This window comes from Haliotis rubra, unplaced genomic scaffold (assembly GCF_003918875.1).
Source record: "Haliotis rubra isolate DU_JTF1 unplaced genomic scaffold, ASM391887v1 Scf1247, whole genome shotgun sequence".
Lineage (NCBI taxonomy): Eukaryota > Metazoa > Mollusca > Gastropoda > Lepetellida > Haliotidae > Haliotis > Haliotis rubra.
Genome location: NW_025765167.1, coordinates 127,292 through 144,101, shown reverse-complemented (window position 1 = coordinate 144,101; position 16,810 = coordinate 127,292). Strand labels below are relative to the sequence as shown.

General features: G+C 44.5%; 1 protein-coding gene across 1 annotated transcript in view; it reads right to left on the bottom strand.

The window, feature by feature from the left end:
- LOC124266313 (delta-like protein 4) overlaps positions 1-16,810 on the bottom strand; it is a 38,309-nt gene that overhangs the window by 7,033 nt on the left and 14,466 nt on the right. The window contains exons 2-7 of the mRNA XM_046701125.1: positions 14,346-14,421; positions 13,873-13,974; positions 13,520-13,613; positions 6,280-6,387; positions 2,674-2,941; positions 2,303-2,428 (exon numbers count right to left, since the gene is read on the bottom strand). Of these exons, the coding sequence (XP_046557081.1) occupies positions 2,847-2,941; positions 6,280-6,387; positions 13,520-13,613; positions 13,873-13,974; positions 14,346-14,421 (475 nt within the window). The 3' untranslated portion in view covers positions 2,303-2,428; positions 2,674-2,846. The remainder of the gene's footprint in view (positions 1-2,302; positions 2,429-2,673; positions 2,942-6,279; positions 6,388-13,519; positions 13,614-13,872; positions 13,975-14,345; positions 14,422-16,810) is intronic.

The window sequence follows — 16,810 nt, the reverse complement described above, 5'->3', positions numbered from 1 at the left end:
GGAACAACACCCCCACACCATGACAGATCCGCCCCTAAAAGGAACTTGAGCTTGAATGTTCCTCTGATAATTTGCTGTGCCTCTCTGCCTCCAAACTCGTGCCCTCCCGTATGTACGACGGCAACACAAATCTGCTTTCATCGGACCAGTGGATCCTTTTCCATGTCCTCTGGTTCCAGCAACTACGTGCTTGGCACCAGGCTAAACGGGCAAATGCTGATTTGTGAGGAGTGGACGTCTGATTGATCAGTTTGCTCTCTATCCTGCAGAATTTAGGCGCCGTCTGATGGTGCTGATGGACACTGTCATGTATGGATGCCATCCGTGTCGCAGCTGTGTACAAGTAGACACGGGCTTCGTCTGGCATGGTATACGAGAGCACGATCTTCCCTGTCATTGGTTTTTCTGGAACATCCAGACCTCGGTGCATCCTTCACTTCACCAGTAGCAGTATGCCTACAATCAAATTTTAGCTGTGTCTGCCAACATAACATACGCCAAAAGGACTATTATGCATACTGCATTTATGGCAAACCGACCCCCGGAACAAGCATGCTTAAGGCAAGCATGCACGTGCAGCTCGGAACAGGGTGTGTTTGTGATGTTATGTTCACAGGTGGTGTCGCACATTACATATGTACGTATAGTGAAACATAAAACGAAAATCATATTTCTACTTTGACTTTCAAGTGGATGGTGCGGTACTTTTGACTAGGTGTATATATTTATATATTGTTTTGAAAGTCATAGCGATTTATCCAATAAATGTTGGAGAGCGGACGTTGAATCTCCAAAACAAGTCCGCAAGGTCGTCAGAAAAACACTCAATTTGACCGATAATAATTGGATGGTATTACTCCTATTAACATATAATTGTCCATGATTAATTAAAGAATCACATAAACAATTTAAGTACTGTGAATTATTTTTATCAAAGCACTGGTTGGTTTGTCGTATTTTCGCACAAAACAAGCATCGAGTTGGGGACGAGTCATTCGTAACTACTTGTGTCATTCCGGCAAGCCGGATGGCGACTCGTACCCATCTCGCGGGCATGTTAACGACTGCCTCTAAGCGCAAATGGGCACGGAGATGAACATTGTCTGGCACTATTTCTAAGGACAGATAACTCTAAATTACTCCTGGAATATCCATATCTCGTGTTCAAAGCAGCTATACAATCATTCCCTTCGTAAAGATGTTTCGAGTATTGAAAGGTGCTGATCCTTAGCTCAAAATTATGTTTGAATCGTGCTTTGCATAGGTTTAGCGAAGTTTCAAAGTTTGACGGTGCCGCCATTTTCATGCTTCGAAATGCGTTATACCAGTGTATGAAATAATCCAAACCCAGCCAGAAGAGATTTAACCAGTCCTTCTTAAATACTAAATAGACAGTGGCAAATTGACAGTGGACACGTTATCTGAATATTTTTTTCAGTCGTCCATCGAGCTGGCTATCTGTAAAATTAAGACCGTCGGCAGAAATCTAGCCCGTCTCGGGCGGTCGGACGAGCCGTATTTCAAACACTGGTTATACTACGCGCGATTTGATTGGTTTTGCCACGATTCTTGACAATAATGGCGTACTATACATGTACTGAAGAGGAGAGCCAGTTTCGAATGGGGACGAGTCTTCTTGGAGGTTACGGAAAGGGGCGAGTGGTGACAAATGCGATAATGTTGGAATTACATCGAAATAGAGTTGTCGTTCTTGTTTGGAAGTAGTTGTGATGTTAATACTTCAAAATCCTTCCAGGGCATTCGTCAACAATCTCCCCATTTCCGTCATCTCGCTCTTCGGCTTGTCCCGTAACAACACGAGTGGGTAACGGAATACAGCATAGTGGTGGCGAATGCAAGGTATCTCCAGTTGAACATCAGGTCTCGAGTTTTTTACAAAGAAAACAACTATCGTCAAAGCGTTGCAAAAAAGACTGTATTGTTGAAATAATCGGATGAAACGTGCAATACTTTCTGAAACCGTTTTCCGTATACCTAAAGATATTGATATTTTTTCATGGATAGTATATCATATCATCCATCCTTCATCACTACTGAATAACCAGTGAAGATCCGGGTTAGAATTGGTCTTCAGTAACTCATGCTTGTCGTAAGAGACGACTAACGGAATCGGATGGTCAGGCTCGCTGACTTTGTTGATACATGTCATCATGTCCTAGTTGATTAGATCAGGGCTTATGCTGTTGATCCAGACTCGATTATTTACAGACCGTCGCCATAGAGCTAGGATATCACCTAATAATGATAATACAGACAGCGATAGATGTTTCCAGGGACCTACCTCTCGCCCTCTTTCAAACGGGAGGTATAATTTTTCGTAAACGAGCATTGGACCGTCTTCTTCAGTTCTCGGGGCCAACGGCTTCCTCACATTGAAACTCCTCTTCAGATCCTGGAGTGGGTCCGCCTAAACAGTATGAAACGAAGAGTTGCAGTCACCAATGCTGAACTTCTCTATCTCCACTCCACCCCCACCCCACCCCACACACCACACACCCACACACACCCACACACACTCTCTTTCCCTCTCTCTCTTTAGGAGAAGTTACACAATGAGTTAAGACAGTTGCTGATGTCTACTACAGTTATGTTGCTGAAATACTGCTAGATGCGGAGTAAAATCACACACAAATTGTATATGGAATTACTAACGCAGCTTGAAAATAGGCTCTTGCAATCCCAGTCCTCGGCTTCACTGATGTAGGAAGGAGGAGGGTATGGTAGTTCTTGGCCTTTAAACATAGCACTGGCAGTCACGTTCAGCATGTTGAGTTGTTGGCGGTTTGTCCACACTTCGACCTCCTCTGTCTTGTCCGTGGCATCCGCTATAAATCCGAAGATCTCTCTGTATCACCATCATATGCCCAGTAGGAAAACTGTGCCGTCATCTGTGTGACCTCAGGTGTTTGGTTTTCATCCACTGTTTAGTTGAAAGGGATAAATTGAACATTAATGTCCTAATGTATTATTGGCTTGTTGGTTTCCAGTAGTTAAACGCCGCACTCAGCAATATTCCATCTACACGGTGGCTGTCTGTAAGAAAACTCGAGTCTGGACCAGACAATCCAGTGGTTAACAGCATGAGCATCGTCTACAAAATAGCCATACGATGACATGTGTCAGACAAATCAGCGCGCTTGACCACCCAATCCTGTTAGTCGCCTCTTACGACAGAGTATGGGTTACTGAAGACCAATTCCTAACCCGGATCTTCACGGGTAACCTGATGTATTATGAGGTGTGGTAATTAACACTATGTTTCAAGGTGTAAAGCAAGGAAGAGATTATGATTGCTGCACCTGTAGCGGCGATTATCATAAACACATGCACCGTCAAGTCAATCGTTCAAGTAGACAAACACGGAACATCTGGTAGAGGTCAAAATATCAAATTAACAGTCATAATTTTGTACGTCAAATATAACTTGTATGACGGCTTCATTATTCAGTCCGAGTATAGTTAAAATGCATAAGGACTCGTGAAATTATGAGAGCTGATTACTTACCACATGTTGTATCTTTAACAACATTTGGAGATTTCAAGGTTTACTTTAAAGCAACAGATTCAGTCAGCTTTAGGTATACAGCAGGGAAAATCGTAATGTCCACTTCTTACGGTATTTACAACAGTCATCACTGAAGTCACGCATGTAGTTATATAGCAGGGAAAAAGCGTAATGTCCACTACTTTACGGTGTTTTACAACAGTCATCACTGAAGTCACGCATGTAGTTATATAGCAGGGAAAAGCGTAATGTCCACTACTTCATACGTTGTTTACAACAGTCATCACTGAAGTTAAGCATGCAGTTATATAGCAGGAAACTGTAGGGTTCACTACTTACAGTGTTTACAACAGTCATCACTGGAAGTCACGCATGTAGTTATATAGCAGGGGAAACTGTAGGGTTCACTACTTACGGTGTTTACAACAGTCATCACTGAAGTCACGCATGTAGTTATATAGCAGAGGAACTCGTGTAGGGTTCACTACTTTACGGTGTTTACAACAGTCATCACTGAAGTTAGGCATGCAGTTATAAAGCAGGGGAAACTGTAGGGTTCACTACTTACGGTGTTTACATATAGTCATCACTGAAGTCAACCATGCAGTTATAAAGCGGGGTAAACTGTAAAGTCCACTACTTACAGTGTTTACAACAGATCATCACTGAAGTCACGCATGTAGTTATATAGCAGGGGAAACTGTAGGGTTCACTACTTACGGTGTTTACAACAGTCATCACTGAAGTCACGCATGTAGTTATATAGCAGGGAAAAGCGTAATGTCCACTACTTACGGTGTTTACAACAGTCATCACTGAAGTTAGGCATGCAGTTATAAAGCAGGGGAAACTGTAGGGTTCACTACTTACGGTGTTTACAACAGTCATCACTGAAGTCAAGCATGCAGTTATAAACGGGGTAAACTGTAAAGTCCACTACTTACAGTGTTTACAACAGTCATCACTGAAGTCACGCATGCAGTTATAAAGCGGGGAAAACCGTATTACACTTCTTTTGTACGGTGTTTACAATAGTCATCACTGAAGTCACGCATGTAGTTATATAGCAGGGAAACTGTAGGGTTCACTACTTACAGTGTTTACAACAGTCATCACTGAAGTCACGCATGTAGTTATATAGCAGGGGAAACTGTAGGGTTCACTACTTACGGTGTTTACAACAGTCATCACTGAAGTCACGCATGTAGTTATATAGCAGGGAAAAGCGTAATGTCCACTACTTACGGTGTTTACAACAGTCATCACTGAAGTCACGCATGTAGTTATATAGCAGGGAAAAGCGTAATGTCCACTACTTACGGTGTTTACAAATAGTCATCACTGAAGTCACGCATGTAGTTATATAGCAGGAAAAGCGTAATGTCCACTACTTTACGGTGTTTACAACAGTCATCACTGAAGTCACGCATGTAGTTATATAGCAGGGAAAAGCGTAATGTCCACTACTTACGGTGTTTACAACAGTCATCACTGAAGTCACGCATGTAGTTATATAGCAGGGGAAACTGTAGGGTTCACTACTTACGGTGTTTACAACAGTCATCACTGAAGTTAGGCATGCAGTTATAAAGCAGGGGAAACTGTAGGGTTCACTACTTACGGTGTTTACAACAGTCATCACTGAAGTCAACCATGCAGTTATAAACGGGGTAAACTGTAAAGTCCACTACTTACAGTGTTTACAACAGTCATCACTGAAGTCACGCATGCAGTTATAAAGCGGGGAAAACCGTATTACACTTTTGTACGATGTTTACAATAGTCATCACTGAAGTCACGCATGTAGTTATATAGCAGGGAAACTGTAGGGTTCACTACTTACAGTGTTTACAACAGTCATCACTGAAGTCACGCATGTAGTTATATAGCAGGGAAACTGTAGGGTTCACTACTTACGGTGTTTACAACAGTCATCACTGAAGTCACGCATGTAGTTATATAGCAGGGAAAAGCGTAATGTCCACTACTTACGGTGTTTACAACAGTCATCACTGAAGTCACGCATGTAGTTATATAGCAGGGAAAAGCGTAATGTCCACTACTTACGTTGTTTACAACAGTCATCACTGAAGTTACGCATGCAGTTATAAAGCAGGGGAAACTGTAGGGTTCACTACTTACGGTGTTTACAACAGTCATCACTGAAGTCAAGCATGCAGTTATAAAGCAGGGAAAACCGTATTACACTACTTTTGTACAGGTGTTTACAATAGTCATCACTCGAAGTCACGCATGTAGTTATATAGCAGGGAAACTGTAGGGTTCACTACTTACAGTGTTTACAACAGTCATCACTGAAGTTAGGCATGCAGTTATAAAGCAGGGGAAACTGTAGGGTTCACTACTTTACGGTGTTTACAACAGTCATCACTGAAGTCAACCATGCAGTTATAAAGCCAGGGTAAACTGTAAAGTCCACTACTTACAGTGTTTACAACAGTCATCACTGAAGTCACGCATGCAGTTATAAAGCGGGAAAACCGTATTACACTTTTTACTTTTGTACGGTGTTTACAATAGTCATCACTGAAGTCACGCATGTAGTTATATAGCAGGGGAACTGTAGGGTTCACTACCTACAGTGTTTACAACAGTCATCACTGAAGTCACGCATGTAGTTATATAGCAGGGGAAACTGTAGGGTTCACTACTTTACGGTGTTTTACAACAGTCATCACTGAAGTCACGCATGTAGTTATATAGCAGGGGAAACTGTAGGGTTCACTACTTACGGTGTTTACAATAGTCATCACTGAAGTCACGCATGCAGTTGCACACCACGTTCCCACCATTCGGTTGACAGGCTCCTGGGTAGCAGGGTCGTTCATTGTTACAAGCGACTGAAAATATCAACAGTCTTACATTAATCAGATAGTGAAAAGTGAAGATATGTACATTTATACTCAGTTACCTATGTCACAGAGGCACTTCTGCAAATCATGTCTATCTTCTCCTGAGTCTGTCTAATAAACTTTAATAGCTTACGACACCCGAGCCTACCCTCCATCTGATTCAACATAACACAAGACAACCTGCACGAACCTTCAGATTAAGGATAATAACACGTGACATACTAATCGACCCTCCTTCCCATTCACAACACAAACACGTGGCACCCCTGTCGACTCTCCGTCACATTCACAGTAGCAATACGTGGCACCCCAGTGGGAACATCCTTCCCATTCATAGTAGCAACACGTGACACCCCAGTGGAACATCCTTCCAAATCATAGTAGCAACACGTGACACCCCAGTGGAACATCCTTCCAAATCATAGTAGCGACATGTGACGACACCCCAGTGGAACATCCTTCCCATTCATGGTAGCAACACGTGACACCCAAGTGGAACATCCTTCCAAATCATCGTAGCAACACGTGACACCCCAGTGGAACATCCTTCCCATTCATAGTAGCAACACGTGACACCCCAGTGGAACATCATTCCAAATCTTAGTAGCAACACGTGACACCATTTGTAACATATGTTATATTTGGGATTACACTCACTTAGTAAAAGTACAAATTCTAGTACTTTTTGAGTTGAGCCCCATCCAGGGATTCGAACTCACACCCTCAGAGTCAGGCTCCTAATCGCCAGCACACAAAGTCAGCCGCCTAACCTATTCAGCTACCGCGACTTCCACAAAAATGGAAGTCAGACAACTAGTAGTCTAGACTGCGGGCTTTGTGTACCCCTCTCGATAAGTGTTAATTGGCACGGTTCCCACGACCGAAAGCTATGATTACACAATGCCATTTTAGAAAGTGGGCTCAACTCAAAAGTACTAGAATTTGTACTTTACTAAGAAAGTGTAATCCCAAATATAACATATGTTACATTTGACCACTTTCTAAAATGGCATTGTGTAATCATAGCTTTTCGGTCGTGGAACCGTGCCAATTAACACTTATCAGAGGGGTACACAAAAGCCCGCAGTCTAGACTACCAGTTGTCCGACTTCCATTTTGTGGAAGTCGCGGTAGCTGAATAGAGTTAGGCGGCTGACTTTTGTGTGTGCTGGCGATTAGGAGCCTGACTCTGAGGGTGTGAAGTTCGAATCCCGGATGGGGCTCAACTCAAAAAGTACTAGAATTTGTACTTTACTAAGAAAGTGTAATCCCAAATATAATATATGTTACATTTGACCACTTTCTAAATGGCATTGCGGCAACACGTGACAATCCAGGGAACATCCTTCCCATTGATAGTAGCAACACGTGGCACCCCAGTGAAACATCCTTCCAAATCATAGCAGCAACAGGTGGCACCCCAGTGGAACATCCTTACCATTCATGTCAGCAACACGTGACCCTCAGTGGAAACCCTTACCATTCATAGTAGCAACACGTGGCAACCCAGTGGAACATCCTTCCCATTCATAGTAACAGCGTGACACCCAAGTGGAATATCCTTCCTATTCACAGTAGCAACACGTGACACCCCAGTGGAACATCCTTCCAAATCATAGTAGCAACACGTGACACCCCAGTGGAATATCCTTCCCATTCATAGTAGCAACACGTGGCACCCCAGTGGAACATCCTTCCAAATCATAGTAGCAACACGTGGCACCCCAGTGGAACATCCTTCCCATTAATAGTAGCAAAACGTGACACTCCAGTGGAACATCCTTCCCGTTCATAGTAGCAACAAGTGACAGCCCAGAGGAACATCCTTCCCATTCATACTAGAAGCACGTTGCACCCCAGTGGAAGATCATTCCCACTCATAGTAGCAACACGTGGCACCCCAGTGGAACATCGTTCCAAATCATAGTAGCAACACGTGACACCCCAGTGGAACATCCTTCCCATTCATAGTAGCAACACGTGACACCCCAGTGGAACATCCTTCCCATTCATAGTAGCAACACGTGACACCCCAGTGGAACATCCTTCCCATTCTTAATAGCAACAAGTGACACCCCAGAGGAATATTCTTCCCATTCATTTGAGTAGCAACACGTGACACCCTAGTGGAACATCCTTCCCCATTCATAGTAGCAACACGTGGCAACCCAGTGGAACATCCTTCCCATTCATAAGTAGCAACACGTAGGCAACCCAGTGGAACATCCTTCCCATTCATAGTAGCAACACGTGACACCTCCAGTGGAACATTCGTCCCATTCATAGTAGCAACACGTCGCACCCCAGTGGAACATCCTTCCCATTCATAGTAGCAACACGTGGCACCCCAGTGGAATATCCTTCCCATTCATAGTAGCAACACGTGACACCCCAATGGAACATCCTTCCAAATCATAGTAGCAAAACGTGGCACCCCAGTGGAACATCCTTCCCATTCATAGTAGCAACACGTGACACCCCAGTGGAATATCCTTCCCATTCACCTTAGCAACACGTGGCACCCCAGTGGAACATCCTTCCCATTCATGTCAGCAACACGTGACATCCCAGTGGAACATCCTTCCCATTAATACTAGCAAAACGTGACACTCCAGTGGAACATCCTTCCCGTTCATAGTAGCAACAAGTGACAGCCCAGTAGGAACATCCTTCCCATTCATACTAGAAGCACGTTGCACCCCAGTGGAAGATCATTCCCACTCATAGTAGGAACACGTGGCACCCCAGTGGAACATCGTTCCAAATCATAGTAGCAACACGTGAAACCCCAGTGGAATATCCTTCCCATTCATAGTAGCAACACGTGACACCCCAGTGGAACATCCTTCCCATTCATAGTAGCAACACGTGACACCCCAGTGGAACATCCTTCCCATTCATAGTAGCAACACGTGACACCCCAGTGGAACATCCTTCCCATTCACCGTAGCAACAGGTGACACCCCAGTGGAACATCCTTCCCATTCAACGCAGCAACACGTGACACCCCAGTGGAACATCCTTCCCATTCATAGTAGCAACACGTGGAACCCCAGTGAAATATCCTTCCCATTCATAGTAGCAACACGTGACACCCCAGTGGAACATCCTTCCCATTCATAGAAGCAACACGTGGCACCCCAGTGGAACATCCTTCGAATTCATATCAGCAACACGTGGCACCCCAGTGGAACATCCTTCCCATTCTTAATAGCAACAAGTGACACCCCAGAGGAATATTCTTCCCATTCATTGTAGCAACACGTGACACCCTAGTGGAACATCCTTCCCATTCATAGTAGAAACACGTGGCAACCCAGTGGAACATCCTTCCCATTCATAGTAGCAAACACGTGGCAACCCAGTGGAACATCCTTCCCATTCATAGTAGCAACACGTGACACCCCAGTGGAACATTCGTCCCATTCATAGTAGCAACACGTGGCACCCCAGTTGAACATCCTTCCCATTCATAGTAGCAACACGTGACCCCCTAAGAAATATCCTTCCCATTCATGGTAGCAACACGTGGCACCCCTGTGGAACATCCTTCCAAATCGTAGTAGCAAACGTGGCACCCCAGTGGAACATCCTTCCCATTCATATTAGCAACACGTGACACCCCAGTGGAATATCCTTCCCATTCACCTTAGCAACACGTGGCACCCCAGTGGAACATCCTTCCCATTCATGTCAGCAACACGTGACATCCCAGTGGAACATCCTTCCCATTAATAGTAGCAAAACGTGACACTCCAGTGGAACATCCTTCCCCGTTCATAGTAGCAACAAGTGACAGCCCAGTGGAACATCCTTCCCATCCAACGCAGCAACACGTGACACCCCAGTGGAACATCCTCCCCATTCACCGTCGCAACACGTGGAACCCCAGTGAAATATCCTTCCCATTCATAGTAGCAACACGTGACACCCCAGTGGAACATCCTTCCCATTCATAGTAGCAACACGTGGCACCCCAGTGGAACATCCTTCGAATTCATATCAGCAACACGTGACACCCCAGTGGAACATCCTTCCCATTCTTAATAGCAACAAGTGACACCCCAGAGGAATATTCTTCCCATTCATTGTAGCAACACGTGACACCCTAGTGGAACATCCTTCCCATTCATAGTAGCAACACGTGGCACCCCAGTGGAACATCCTTCCCATTCATAGTAGCAACACGTGGCAACCCAGTGGAACATCCTTCCCATTCATAGTAGCAACACGTGACACCCCAGTGGAACATTCGTCCCATTCATAGTAGCAACACGTGGCACCCCAGTGGAACATCCTTCCCATTCATAGTAGCAACACGTGACACTCCAGTGGAACATCCTTCCCATTCATAGTAGCAACACGTGACACCCCAGTGGAACATCCTTCCCATTCATAGTAGCAACACGTGACACCCCAGTGGAACATCCTTCCCATTAATAGTAGCAACACGTGACACCCCAGTGGAACATCCTTCCCATTCACCGTAGCAACAGGTGACACCCCAGTGGAACATCCTTCCCATTCAACGCAGCAACACGTGACACCCCAGGGGAACATCCTTCCAATTCCTGGTAGCAACACGTGACACCCCAGTGGAACATCCTCCCCATTCATAGCAGCAACACGTGGATCCCCAGTGAAATATCCTTCCCGTTCATAGTAGCAATACGTGACACCCCAGTGGAACATCCTTCCCATTCATAGTAGCAACGAGTGGCACCCCAGTGGAACATCCTTCGAATTCATATCAGCAACACGTGACACCCCAGTGGAACATCCTTCCCATTCTTAATAGCAACAAGTGACACCCCAGAGGAATATTCTTCCCATTCATTGTAGCAACACGTGACACCCTAGTGGAACATCCTTCCCATTCATAGTAGCAACACGTGGCACCCCAGTGGAACATCCGTCCCATTCATAGTAGCAACACGTGGCACCCCAGTGGAACATCATTCCCATTCACCGTACCAACACGTGACACCCCAGTAGAACATCCTTCCCATTCATAGTAGCAACACGTGGCACCCCAGTGGAACATCCTTCCCATTCATGTCAGCATCACGTGACATCCCAGTGGAACATCCTTCCCATTCATAGTAGCAAAACGTGACACCCCAGTGGAACATCCTTCCCATTCATAGTAGCAACACGTGACACCCCAATGGAATATCCTTCCAATTCATAGTAGCAACACGTGACACCCCAGTGGAACATCCTTCTAAATCATAGTAGCAACACGTGGAACCCCAGTGGACATACTTCCAGTTCATAGTAGCAACACGTGACACCCCAGTGGAACATCCTTCCCATTCATAGTAGCAACACGTACACCCGAGTGGAACATCCTTCCAATTCACCGTAGCAACACGTGACACCCCAGTGGAATATCCTTCCAAATCATAGTAGCAACACGTGACCACCCAGTGGAACATCCTTCCCATTCACCGTCGCAACACTAGGCACCCCAGTGGAACCTCCTTCCCATTCACCGTAGCAAAACGTGGCACCCCAGTGGAACATCCTTCCCATTTACCGTAGCAACACGTGACACCCCAGTGGAACATCCTTCCCCTTTACCGTAGCAACACGTGACACCCCAGTGGAACATCCTTCCCATTCACCTTAGCAACACGTGACAACCCAGTGGAACATCCTTCCCATTCACCGTAGCAACACGTGGCAACCCAGTGGAACATCCTTCCCATTCACCGTCGCAACACTAGGCACCCCAGTCGAACCTCCTTCCCATTCACCGTAGCAAAACGTGGCACCCCAGTCCAACATCCTTTCCATTCACAGTCGCAAAACGTGGCACCCCAGTCGAACCTCCTTTCCATTCACAGTAGCAACATGTGGCACCCCAGTCGATTAGGATGTCACGTGTTTCTATCCTTAATCAGAAGGTAATCAGCATTCGTTTTGAAGGAGTTTCAAGGTCAAATCACTACGCCACAGCTTGGCGCTGCGACACGGACCATCGCCATTGAAAGAATGCACACTGAGATTACCAATCTTCTGTTGCCAGGCGTCTGAATGTTTGTCTGAGCACGACATCACGGCTTGCAGCGCGTTACAACCAAACAGGAATAAGAAATGACCGTCCCCGTACTGGCAGACCTTGAGTCACCACTGTAGCTAAAGATCGGTTCCGGTACTTCATTTGCGTGATCGTACTGCCACGGGTTAAGGCACAGCAGCTAGGGTGTCTCGACTTCGGTGGATATCCGGTCACACTGTACGGAACAGGTTAAGAGAGATGGACTGAGAGCCAGGAGATTCGACGTCGGCACAGTGCTACGTCGTCACCATCGCGCTCAACCTCTCCGTTGTCTAAAATTAGACACTTGGCTGCATACACATTTGTGTACGAGTTATGCATGTTTGAAAATACAACATTTTCGCAACAGATTTCTGGTGGGGTTTTTGTTTTGTTTTTTAGATTATAATATAAACCGAGACACGGGGCCTGACCAAACAATCCCATCAGTCGCTTCTGAGGACTTTCACTGGTTGCTGAGGACCAATTCTAACCCGGATGTTGACGGGTCCCAACGACTAGCAACACACGATAAAACAGTCCATTCTTTGGCAGGTAATCATGTCGCCCCCAAACAGAAGAGATGAAATGAAGTAGCATCTCGCTGCAAAGCAAGATGGACTCAGCCCGAGTTTCACAGTGTGATTTGCTAGCCCATGTGTTTGAATGTTCGGCTATTGAATGTTGAATGTTCAAGGTGTCAGGCTGTGGCCCCATTTAAGACATGGCTTGGAGAATGGTAATAGCGATATAACACCTCATGATAGGTTGCTTTGTTGTTTAACGACACTCTCAGCAATATTTCAGGTATATGACGGCGGTCTGTAAAATAATTGAGTCTGGACCAGACATTCCAGTGATCAAAGGCATGGTCATCGATCTACGCCATTGGGATACGAAGACGTGTCAACCAAGTCAGCGAGCCTGACCACCCTGTCCTATTAGCCGCCTCAAGCATAGGCTGAAGACCAATTCTAACCCGGACTTTCAATGGTGCCTCGCAACAGAAGCACAATACAGTACAGACTACTCGCCTGTTTATGACTTTGTGGACCACACTACGAAATTCGTACTTACGTCCAGTGCATGTCGCTCCAGTATATCCAGGCCTGCAATTACACCTTCCTGGGTACCTGCAGGTTCCACCAGAAGAACACGGGGTCACAGATGGCTGAAAGAACACAAAGTGCACAACGATACGTAACGGGCCACCAACCCAGAATGCATTTTTAAAATTTGTTCATAAAAGAAAGTAATAATATTAGAATATTCTTCTGCATATTCAATTATTCTCTAAACAAAATAATAAAAACTCACATGGTTGTCTACAATTGTTCAGAAACGACAACAGAGAAGTGGACAAACATTACATTAATCCATCTTTGGCATCAATACAAAAGTAAAAGTGTTAGATTTGTAACAGTACTTACGTATGTTGCAGTTTTGGTTTCCTTGGTAGTCTGTCCACCCGGCACAGCACTTCCCTTTGCGAGGTATAAACTGGTACGGTTACAGACGCATGGCCACAGCACCTGAAACAGAAATAGTTTTCATCTTGTCAATAATTGTATTACGAGATTGTAAAACTACCATCTGGTATGTTTTCTACAGACGTTTCCGCGTCACTGAATGTGTTTTTTAAAGCTTCCTTAAAATTCTCCACTTGGAGCATGGACGGATGCAGCACCAAAATGTATCATCGCATATACAGTTATATCAATGGTATAAACCAATCCGATCTTATAAAACTAATCTCCGGTGTAGAATTTCATTCAGAAACACCAAGTGAGCAAACTGTTATTGGTCACATATACAAAAAATCTTAATTTTGATGCATTTACACCATCAGAAACAGCGTTCACAATGAAACAAAAATTGGTTCATAGGATTCGGATGAACTCACCTCCACCACCAACAACGAGGCTGTACAGTGTCCTCTGCGTGTTTCATAGTGAAGCGCTTTGTAAGAACAGCTGTTTCTGAAACAGAACATTTACACTTCAGAAAACAAATATGATCGAGAGGATGAGGTGTTTAAATTATCCTTTTAGTCCTCTGGTAAAGTTGCTTCTTTAATGCGACACAATGTTAAATGTTATAATTACTATTGGACAAATTACTAACTGCCGGCCTCTTCCATGTCTTTGCTTTCGTACACCTCAGCGTTTAGAATTTGGTACAATCACAATCTATTATATCAGTTAACTGAATTAGTTACCCCTTACCAGCCTGACTGTACCATGAAATGCTCATCTAATCAGATCTTAATATGTTGGTGCAATATTCCGGCAACAATGTAGCTTGATCAATGAACAAATTGAAGATGATGAGTCAAAAGTACTGTTCGTGAAAGCGATGATATCTGTTTAGACTAGCTCGTGTGAACAGCTGCATCCAGATGCATCCGCATGCAAGGTAGAGTACCTTGAGCCTTATTCATGCGACATCTGCAGCTAGTGCATGGATATCAAGATGAGTGATTTCTTCTTGCAACAACTGATCACATGAACAGCATCATTTTGCACTTTTTAGCTTGTTAAGGATATTTTGTCTGATGTTAATTAAGTCTCACACACGGTGATGTTCGAGGCCAGATAGGCTGTACTTCATAGAGTCGGAGCAATGAATACTGGAATCTTCCACTGAATGTGTTTATTCAGCCGTTAGTGCATAGCTGGCGTCAGTGCCAACCAGCATGACATCGGTTTTACCGTCAACGGGTTTGCCATTACTCTCTATCCTTCCAAGCCTGACGGTCCAGTGGGGTAGCCTCGTGGTTAAAGCATCCGCTCTGTCACGCCGAAGACCCGGGTTCGATTGCCCACATGGGTACAATGTATGAAGACCCTTTATTGTGTCCCCGCCGTGATGTTGCTGGAATATTGCTTTAAAGCACCGTAAACCCAAAGAGGAATCCGATGAGGAATGCTCTTTTACATATGTATATAGTCGGCATGTGAGTAATGCAAACCAAAACTGTCAAATACATTTGTATTATGTAAATAAGATTGGGCCTAGTACAGATCCCTGCTGTTCCTAGTTAGTAATGGGGCTCAGCATGTACGTTAATACTGTTGCAATGACTGTTTAGTTTGATCTCGAACTGACTTTTGCTCTTCCACGAATAAACTGTATTGAAAGATATAAAGCCATTCTGCAAGCAATAAGATAGTATTTGTTCCACCTCATGATAAAATTAATTTATTTGGGCAAACCTTTTTTTTCATAACTGAAAATATAATCTGTTATTGATTTTTCTTATCAGATATATGGAGCAAGAGGGGTGGTTTAGCCTAGTTGCTAAAGCGTTCGCCCGTCACACCGAAGGCCCGGGTTCGCATTCCCCACAAGGATACGATGTGTGAAGCCAAGCCCATTTCTGGTGTCTCCCGCTGTGGCTATTGCTGGATACTGCTAAAAGCAAGATATGAAGTAGACTTTATGCTCAACATCAGTCAGGAATAGTACGCACACGCATGCACACTCACACATTTCTTAGCATTTTGGTTTTGCTTAAGAAGGTTGACGTTATGCTGTTAGAAAGAGTAATCCGTTTTTATGAGGGCATAGGAGCTTTCTGTGGATGAAAAGACCAGTTACACAGTGTCTGGGGAATACAGAGAAATGGTCGCCATACCATTGGTGAACCAGCAATCATATTCAGCGCAACTAAATTGGGAATCCCCTCAACAGTTAACGGAATGCCTTCTACCCGGTGTAATGTCACCCGTTTCCTCCTGGATTAACAGAAACACCCCCACGTTACTGATTTGTTACCAATAAAGAGACGTAGGTTGTCCGGATGCATTACAACACAAAGCAGAGTATGCCTTCTCCTGGTGTATGGCCACCCGTTTCCCCAGAGATTAACAGAAACACCCTCCACGTCGCTGGTAGTTACCAGTAAAACAGAGACGTGGATTGTCCGATGCATTACAAACGCCGAGGACAGCATACTGCTCAAGAAAGAAGTGCAACTCTTTTCTGTAAAGCATTCCTTCACATACAGTTAAATCTTTGGTGTAAGTTGCACAGAAAAAAGTGATTGTAATAAAGGGCAAAACTCAACTCAGCTCACGCAGGCTTCTAGAACGACTATTCATGTATCCAGCTTGACTTAATAACTCTTGACAGGGAAGTTGAATAAGGCATTGTCGAACAAAGAAGTTAGTGTTTAGTTCTCAAAGCCTGCGTATGGGCTAAAGATGATATTCTGCACGTAGTATATTTTTCACGTGACTATCAAGTCATAATGCTTTGACGGCCGTCGTGACCATTACATGCATTCACTTCAATAGTGAAATTGTATTGACAACAATTAGGGTAATTTCTTTAAGCAGTTATATTAGGACTGTTGCATGTTATAAA